Genomic DNA, 9583 nt, shown 5'->3' on the forward strand with positions numbered 1-9583 from the left:
ATGAAACCAAAATTTTAGATTACTAATAGTAATAGGTCACCAACATTTTGGTACGTTTGAACATTTGTTTTAAAAAAAAAAGATTTGGCATTTGAACATTTGTTAAAGAATATACTTGTTATAATTTCAGAAATATCACCATTCTTTCAGATTATAGATTTTTTTTGTGAACTTATATTTTCCCATTTAGAGCATCTCCAATCCTCTCCTATTTTTACCTCTATAATAGTATTTATAGGCAAAATCACTCCAATATACCTCTATCTATATCAAAAATAGAGATTGCTATTTTCTTCTCTATTTATAGAGGAATAAATAATATTTCTCTATATTTTGCTCTATATTTGGAGATCTCGATTTTAGAAAAATACATTGGAGTAAAACACATCTCTATTATAGAGTTTTTCTATTTTTTTTTTTTGNAAAAAGGCCTTCTTATAATAAAATGCAGAAAGGAAATAAAATACATAAAAGCCATAGGCTTAAGTCTGGTTTTTAGAGCTAGACCCAGTACTAACCTTTTAGAAAACACATATTTAGGAACTAAAGCCCAATTGGTAGAAACTCAGTGAGACCCATCGATGATAGAGGCGGAGAAACTGAGAAGTCAGACAGAAGCTTGGAGAGAAAGTGATCGGTGGAGTGTCATGATCGAAGGAACCAAAGCTGAGACATCGCTGACGATGCCCTCGGGTTTGCATGTCTGATGCTCTGCAATCGGTTCCTTACCTGCTTGTCGATCAGTGAGAAGAGAACATCCGGCGGTCTGAAGGTTTGTTGATGAAGCCTTTTATTGCGCTCAGACCAAATCCAGTAGATAGTGGCTTGAGTAGCGATCAGTGTCAGACGTCTACAGTCACGGTTAACCTGCAAGGCTTGTAGTTGAGTTACGATACTGTCCCACGAAGTTGATGAGTGGAAACCGCAGCGATCCATGATCTGTCTCCAAATAGTGGCGCTGTAAACACAGTCAAAGAAAAGGTGATTTCGATTCTCATGGCTAGAGTTACAGAGAAGGCAGAGAGGGGTGACATTCATTCCCCATCTGATTAATCTGTCTTTTGTAGGGCACCGATCCAGTAACACCAACCAAGTGAGGAAGCTATGACGAGGAATCCCGTAGGAAACCCAAACGATCTTAGCCCACGGGACAGTTTGTAGAGGACCTTTGAGATAAGTGTAAACTTCACCCGTTTTATATCTCTGTCTCAGTTTGCCGTCTATAATCCATTCGTAGTAATCTGCCTCTTCCGCTAGCGTGACTGTAGTCAAGTGAACCTGAAGAGCTAATTGATTCTCTGTTCTTGCAGGTGGGAGGGACCAGTGACCATTTGAGAATAGAGAAGCCACTGTTGCTGACTTCGGTATACCCAGGCGAGAAGAGCTTGCATTTAGAATAGTGTACAGTTGTCCCATAGGTGACCAGTTATCAAACCAAAAACGGGTTGTCTCTCCATTCCCCAAGTGACGATGCAGCAAAGGGTAAACTAGATCCCTCACTTTAATCATCTTATTAACTAACCAGGAGTAGTTTGTGCTCGTCTTGACTGTCCAGTAATTGGAAATATCGCCTCTTAAGATGACCTCTTTGAACCAACAGACCCAAACGGATTTAGGACGGAAGAAGAGCATCCACACAAGTTTTAGCAAGCAAGCGAGGTTCCATTTGTGGAGATCCTTAACTCCTAGCCCCCCTTGTTCCTTAGTAAGTGTTACCGTCTCCCAGCTCACTCGCGCAGTGTGATAACCAACCATGAACGATGTCGTGCAGATACATGCTCTGAGAAGCCGGATGAAGGGAGCAGGAAGCTCCAAACTTTCCAATGCTGCAAAAAGGAAGTCCCACGAAAGAGTGTCGAAGGCCTTTGCTATATCCACCTTTATGGTAATCCTCTTGCTCCCTCTGTTCTTGTGGTAGCCATTAACTAGCTCACTTGCTAACACCGTGTTCTCTACAAGCAATCTCCCTTCCACAAAAGCAGTCTGATTAGGCAAGATTAGGTCCTGAAGTATAGGCTTTAGGCGTCTCACTAAGAGTCTTGAAACTAATTTGTAAAGCGTATTTAGACATGAGATAGGGCGGTAGTCTGATATCTTAGAGGCACCCGTGAACTTTGGAACCAATGACAATATTGTTGAGTTGGTTGTTTTGGGCAGGAAACCTGAGTTGAAGAATGTCTGAATCGAGGCAATGCACTCTTCTCCCAGCAGTGACCAAGAAGCTTTAAAGAACCCCGAGGTGAGTCCATCCGGCCCAGGAGCTTTGTTAGGATTGAGAGAAAACATAAGCTTGGTTATTTCCTCTGCTGTTGGCATTAAAAGTATAGAGCTCCTTTGTTGTTGAGTACAGGTGATTGCTGTAAGGCTATGAAACCAAGCAGTCGGGGAGTACCAAAGCACTTGGAGAGTTACAGGACCAAGTACAGCCTGGAAGTGTGAGATTGCATGAGCACTCATCGCCAAGGGATCAGTGATCACAACACCTGAAGAGAGGAGGAACGAGCGAATTGCGTTGAAACTGGCTCTGACTTGACAAACCCGGTGGAAGTAAGTAGTATTAAAGTCTCCTTCCCTCAGCCACGTTATTCTCGACTTTTGCATAAAGTAACATTCCTCTATCTGTCGCAGAAACTGCCATTGCATATTCTGATCACGTTTTGCTGCAAATGTTTCTGGAGTGGGATCAGTAAGGGCATGTACCTGCACAAGTTGTAGCAAACGGTAAGACTCAATCACTCTCTGTTGGATATTTGAGAAATTTTCTTTATTAAGATTTCTAAGACTCCTTTTTATGTTTTTTAGCTTCCAACACAGCGACGCAAGGTCAGAGGAAGTGCTTCCGGCGTGCAACCAAGCTTCAGTAACAACCTTTAGAAAGCTCGGGTGTTTGGTCAAGTGGATAAAGAAACGGAAGGGAGGGGTACCGGCTTGGGGGAGTTGGAAGGCTAGGTCAGTTAGGCAAGGTGTATGATCAGAGGGTGCAGGAGGAAGGAAAGTCGCAGTGGCATTGGGAAAGGCAGTAAGACACTCGATGTTGATTAAGCATCGATCCAGCTTTTTTGCTACATGTGTAACATCTCGTTTGTTTGTCCATGTATGCACAGGACCATAGTAGCGAAGATCAAACACTCCTAGCTGAAGTAGACAGTCACGAAATTGAAACATAGGAGAAGCATGTCTACTGTGAGAGAAGCTGGAGTGTTCATGAGAGTGTAGGATCTGATTAAAGTCGCCTCCTATCATCCAGGGTCTAGAATCCAACCCATGAGTGGAGTTCAAATTCAACAACTCAACCAAGAGGTCAGTTCTTTCCTCCATGATGTTTGATGCATAGATAGCAGAATAGATGATAGGTGCACAATTAGGCAATCGTAGTTCACAAGTGATCATTTGTCGCGACTGAGAGATCATAGTGACTTTAGCCGGATCCTTCCAAATTAGCACAATTCTGCCATCCTCATCAGATAGGTGATTAGATAGATAGTGCCAGTCTCTACAGAGTGTAGACATCAAGCGGGGTAGAGATAGTTCCTTTATATGTGTTTCTAATAGAGCACCAAAAATAGGTCTATGGCTATAGAGCCAATCCGAAAAGTCCGATGTTTATCCGATTCGTTTAAACCACGAAGGTTCCAAAAAAGAGTTTTGCACTCATTAGGAAGAAAAAAGGGGTTCTCCAGGGACCTGGAGGGGTTCAGAAATAGAAAGTAAAGGTAAAAAGGGTTTTTTGTGGAAGAGTTTATAAAAGGGGCGGTTTTTAGGTAGTTCAAAGTGCCAACCTCTGGAAAAGGAAGAGAAAGTGAAGGCTTAGAGGATTGGTAGGAAATTTTTGGTGGTTCGGGAGGGGAGAAAGTTGGAGAAGAACGGGTTCTTTTAAGTGATGGTTTGTGTGGCTTGTCAGAAAGACTTTCAGTGGCAGTAAAGGGATGTTTTAGAGCTGAGGGAGGGATGAAAGAGGGCGTTTTAAACGCAGTAGGGCTAGTGGGGAGGGAAGAAGATTGGGCCATAGTCTTTTCAGGAGTTTTAGGAGGAAATGTTTTCTTCGGTACATACTGCTTTCCAGTTGTAGATTTTTCTGATTGCTTTTTCGGATTCACTGAAGCTTTTTGTTTTTGTTTCTCCACAGGAACTTTTGCCGTTGGCGGTGGATCTTTCGGTGGCGTGTAGAGCAAGCAGTTATGAATGACATGACCAAGCTCATGACAATGAGAGCATTTGGGAGGCAGCCATGGATAATCTACTTGGACCTCTACCACCTCACCGCTTTGTCTTTCAAACTCAACCACAGACGGCAACGGCTTGGTAAGATCCACTTCTACTTTAACATGAGACAAGGTCAGACTCACTAGATTGAGCGTGAAGTCATCGGTCTCTTTAGGATCACCTATCAAACCAGCAACCAATCCGAGACCTTTGTTGTAACGCAGGTCCAAGGGAACACCAGTGAGGTGAGCCCAAATTTTGATGGAGCTGAGAGGAGGTGTAGCCGAGGAGTGAATCGAAGTCCATTGAGCGGTATGAAACATCGAATCTCCCACGTACCAGATATTTTTATCCAAAATTTTTTATCTAAGAAATTCACTAGGAATCCTGACAAGAACAGAGCGCTGCAGGGGATTGTTATGCATCTCAAGCCTCCTTCCTTTACCCCACATGTGGCTGAGAACGCTCTGGATGTGCTTGAACGGAGGAGGGCGACCATTAAAATAGCATACAATGAAGTCTTTGTGAAGTTCGGCGCCTTTTTCAAATACAGCATCTGGGATAAGCACACGAGGACGACATGTTTCAGAAATCATTACAGGAGCCTCTCTTTGAAGGGATTTATCACCTCTCAAACGAAGAGTCTCAACTAGCGTAAGTGGTGCGCTCTGTAAGGGTGGTGTAGTAGATGGAGAAGTCTGGGGGATTTGGACAGTGGGGGTTGAGGATTAGTAGGAATAGTGACGGGGTTAGGGGTTTGAGGGTTGAAGGCATTAGGTTGAGAGGGGTTGTTTGCAGCACGGTTTGATAGCATTGGGGAGTTATGGTTTGGTGGTATAGTTTTTAATTGGGGATTTTGGCCAGTTGGTGAAGGGGGGGACTGGATCTGAGTGTTAAGAGAGCTGGAAGTTGAGGTAATAGATAGAGAGTTAGGGTTTGCTGTAGCTAGAGGAACAGTAAGGGTAGACTCAATTTCAGCAATGGAGTCAAATTGAGTAGTAGTAGCAGAGATGACTGAAGCAGGGGAGGAACCCAAAGCTGGAGCCATAACAGTATCAACAGGAGAGGAAGTAAGGTGCGATCTACGGAGTTCAGAACGAGAAAGGGGCGGAGTAGCGGCTAAAGGTGGAAAGAGGAGAGGGGAGAAGGGAGAGTTTGGGTCAGGAGGGTCAGGGGGGCGAGGAGGAGCATCTCCAGAGGTTGAAGACGATGGTTGTACGGCGGAAGCACGGCCATGAAACACCTAGCGAAATTGTATTGGAAGACGTGTGAGAGAGAATTTGATCTAATTTTTAATCTTTAGTTTTTCTATTTTAGAGGTAAAAATAGGAGAATACATAAGAGATAGTCTTAGCTATTTTATTGTTACAAAGTGAGAAAAAAAGATAGTTTCTTCTATATGTAAAATAACAGATAGGAGTATTAGATAACGAAATAGATAACGGAAAAAAAAGAACGAAATAGATAACGAAATTCAGTAGGGGTCTTGAATGCATGCGTGTAAAAGAAAAGGAACATGAAACGTCTAATATATAAACCAACGAAATTTATTAGTATCTTGAGTGCATGGGTGTGTTAATCAAAAAAAAAAAAGAGTGCATGTGTGTATATGTAGCTAATTATTTAAATAGCCAGTAGGGTTGTGTGCCCTTTTACCAATCGCCGCATGTAGCTTTGATAATTGGTCCTCCTATGTGGAAATAAATAATTATAAAGTTTTTTTTGGTTAAAAATAATTATAAAGATTTGATAACGAGTAGCAGATACACGAAGGAAAATTAGCTTTTACTACAAAATAGTAGTAGAACTCAACCTGTACCGTATGTTATTTTTTTGTAAAAATGTACCGTATGTTTTACGTAAGGAAAAATGTTATTGGCGCCTATTATAAAACATAAACTAGTATATATTCCTTTGAAGTAACTGATGCAGCGTGGATCATCCTTCTTTCATTAAGTTTTGGTTTTCTTTTCTTTTTACGTTTTACTTTAGAGATAATCATTGGTTTTACCTTTTCTTTGTGTGTTTAGGAATAAGACTTATAGATATGATCGTGGGATCATTATCTCTAAGGACTTAGGTCTTTCTATTAGCTATATATAGTGATCTCTTGGCTTTGTAAGAGACACAACTTATGAATTTATAAAACGAAAGCTCTGCTTTTACTCTCTTGTTTACGGCTAGATCTAGGTGATCTCAACGGAAACGAGTTCGTAGTTCTTTTGGGCATTCTCAGACTAAACAACTGCAACTACACCTATCGGTTACTATCGCGCACTCTATCAGTTGGTATCAGAGACTTTTTCGTTTAGATTTCTTAATCTAAACAGACGATCATGGCACCAAGGAAACTCACAGACGATCAACTGGAAGAAATACGACTCATGCTTGAGACGTTTACTACTGCATTACAAACGGCTATGCTTGAGCAACACAGAATTCGTGACGCTCAGGGAGATAACCCTAGAAATCATCAGCAACAACAAGATGCATCCGACGACGAAGATAGGATCGACAATATTTTTGCCGATCAAGGACCCGGCCGCCGTATGGATCATCGTGATGACCAAGACCGACGAGCAATCCAACCTGTTCGTTGGGAATCAAGTTTCAAATCAGAAATTCCGGAGTTTAAGGGAACTTTAAATCCAGAGGAGTTTATCGACTGGCTCAACATGGTTGAAGAAATTTTGGAGTTCCGTCAAGTTCCTGATGAGGCTCGTGTTTCATTAGTGGTAACCCGTTTCAAGGGTAGAGCCATGGCATGGTGGCAGCAACTTAAGGAATCACGTCGTTTAGCTAATAAAGCCCGTATCAATTCGTGGGATCGTTTCACTAAACATATGCGTCGGGGATTCTTACCTTTTAACTATGAACGTACCTTGTACAACAAGTTACAGAATTTACGACAAGGCACACGTTCGGTGGATGATTATGCTACGGACTTCTTTTATATGACATCAAGGATGACGACAACTGAGACAGAGCAACAGTTAATTTCAAGGTTCATTGGTGGCCTTCGTTACCAGTTGCAGGTTTCACTAGCTCAATTTAATCCATCCTCTGTTTCAGAGGCACATCAGCGAGCAATTTCAATGGAGCTGCAGCTACGTTCCACCGGATCCTCTTCTTCTCGAGCCCGTGTTTCAACCGTCTCTGCTGCAGACGTTGCAGGACCCAGTTCTACTGATGGAACACAGTCACAAGCAGACACAGCAAAAGGAGGGAGCAATACAGAAACCATCGCTAACTCTAGACCACAGCGTACTAATGCACTTCGATGTTACTCATGTGGGGAACGAGGACACATACAAACGGCTTGTCCTAAACAGACTAAGCGTGGCCTCGTCATTCAAGAAGCTGAAGATGATGAACCAAAGTACGATGACTATGATGCTACAGATGAGGACGATACAGAGTTGATACAAGGCGACACTGGCCTTAATCTAGTCCTCCGTCGCAATTGCCTTCTTCCTCGAGCCTCGCAAGAATCATGGCTACGCACAAACTTGTTCCGCTCCACGTGTACTATCAATGGACGAGTTTGTAAACTTATCATAGACTCTGGTAGCTGCACTAATGTGATGTCTTTAGAGGCAACCCAGAAGCTTGGTCTCACCGTTACACCTCATCCTTCGCCTTATCCGCTTGCGTGGCTGAACAACGGAACCGAAATCAACGTTACTAAGCAAGTTCTCGTTTCTTTTTCTATTGGAAATTATAAAGATACAGTCACTTGCGATGTCATTCCTATGGATGCTTGTCACTTGCTTTTAGGGCGACCTTGGCAGTTCGACCGTGATGCTGTTCATCGTGGTAAGGCAAACACTTACAGTTTCGTATTTGAGAACCGCACGATCACTCTTGCCCCATCTAAAGAGCAACCGGACACAAGTTCTACTGCTAGTAAAGCTACGAGCAACAATCACGTGACGCCTTCAGCAAAGTCCCTTTTAACGCTTCCTAAGAGTGATTTTGAGAAGCAGTTAGCTGACGTTGACGTTCTTTGGGCTCTGATTGCTACGCCAGCAACACCTCCAGTGGCTACCACACCATCGGCACCATTCACTCCAATCCTTCAGGAATTCAGTGATGTTTTCCCGGCTGAGCTTCCCGGCGATTTACCACCTTTGCGAGACATCCAGCATCACATTGATTTAGTTCCTAATGCAGTGCTTCCCAATAGACCTCATTATCGAATGAGCCCGCAGGAACATGACGAGCTTCGTCGTCAAGTTGAAGATCTTCTTCAAAAGGGTTATATTCGTGAAAGCTTAAGTCCTGCTGCAGTACCTGCCCTACTCATTCCAAAGAAAGATGGCTCGTGGAGAATGTGTGTTGATAGTCGAGCAATCAACAAGATCACAGTTCGCTATAGGTTCCCTATTCCTCGCCTAGACGACCTGCTTGATCAAATTGGTAAGGCAACGATATTTACTAAGCTGGACTTGAAGAGTGGTTATCACCAAATTCGTATTCGACCAGGAGATGAGTGGAAGACCGCTTTCAAAACGCGTGAAGGTCTTTTTGAGTGGACGGTAATGCCTTTTGGACTTTCTAATGCACCAAGCACGTTCATGAGAGTCATGAATCAGGCACTTCGTCCTTTTATTGGCAAATATGTGGTCGTCTATTTTGATGACATATTGATATTTAGCAACGACCTTCCTAGCCATTTGTTGCACTTACGAACCGTTCTTGACGTCCTCCGGCGTGAGAAACTTTATGGCGCACTTCACAAGTGTGTCTTTGGCGAAGATCATGTCCTCTTTTTGGGATACATAGTCTCCAGCAAAGGTTTACGCGTGGACCCTAGCAAGGTGGAAGCCATTCAGTCCTGGCCAACACCTCGTTCTATCACGGAAATACGAAGTTTTCATGGCCTCGTTTCTTTTTACCGGCGATTTGTGCACCATTTTAGTAATATTGCAGCGCCTTTGACAGATTGCATGAAGGGTTCTTCGTTTGTTTGGACGGCAGAAGCCAATCAGGCATTTGAAGACCTCAAGCAACGACTTGTCTCTGCTCAGGTATTGGCCTTGCCTGACTTCACTCAGGTCTTTGAACTTCATTGTGATGCGTGTAAGTTCGGAATTGGTGCGGTCCTTAGCCAATCAGGGCGACCTGTTGCTTTCTTTAGCGAGAAGATAGCTGGTTCACGTGCTCGTTACAGTACGTATGACGTGGAGTTTTATGCTATTGTGCAAGCTATAAAACATTGGAGACACTACCTCTTTCACCAGGAATTTATTCTTTATACCGATCATGATGCCTTAAAACACTTGGGAAGTCAGGATAAAATTTCTTCGAGACATGCCTCTTGGATAGCATTCCTGCAGCAGTTCACTTTCGTGATTAAGCATCTGTCCGGGAAATCCAA

The 9583-nt window shown here is 43.0% G+C and overlaps 2 protein-coding genes across 2 annotated transcripts; one reads left to right on the plus strand and one right to left on the minus strand.

The window, feature by feature from the left end:
• Positions 1-729: 729 nt before the first annotated feature.
• LOC130506964 (uncharacterized) lies at positions 730-4526 on the minus strand (the record flags this gene model as incomplete). The annotated part of the gene is made up of 2 exons (XM_057001658.1): positions 3685-4526; positions 730-3493 (listed from the first exon to the last, which is right to left on the minus strand). Coding segments are annotated over exons 1-2 (3606 nt in total), but the record flags the coding sequence as incomplete, so codon positions are not given.
• A 2013-nt stretch (positions 4527-6539) lies between these two features.
• Positions 6540-9375, plus strand: LOC130506963 (uncharacterized; the record flags this gene model as incomplete). The annotated part of the gene is made up of 1 exon (XM_057001657.1): positions 6540-9375. A coding segment is annotated over exon 1 (2836 nt), but the record flags the coding sequence as incomplete, so codon positions are not given.
• Positions 9376-9583: the final 208 nt, after the last annotated feature.

This window comes from Raphanus sativus, unplaced genomic scaffold, assembly GCF_000801105.2.
Source record: "Raphanus sativus cultivar WK10039 unplaced genomic scaffold, ASM80110v3 Scaffold3833, whole genome shotgun sequence".
Taxonomy (NCBI): domain Eukaryota; kingdom Viridiplantae; phylum Streptophyta; class Magnoliopsida; order Brassicales; family Brassicaceae; genus Raphanus; species Raphanus sativus.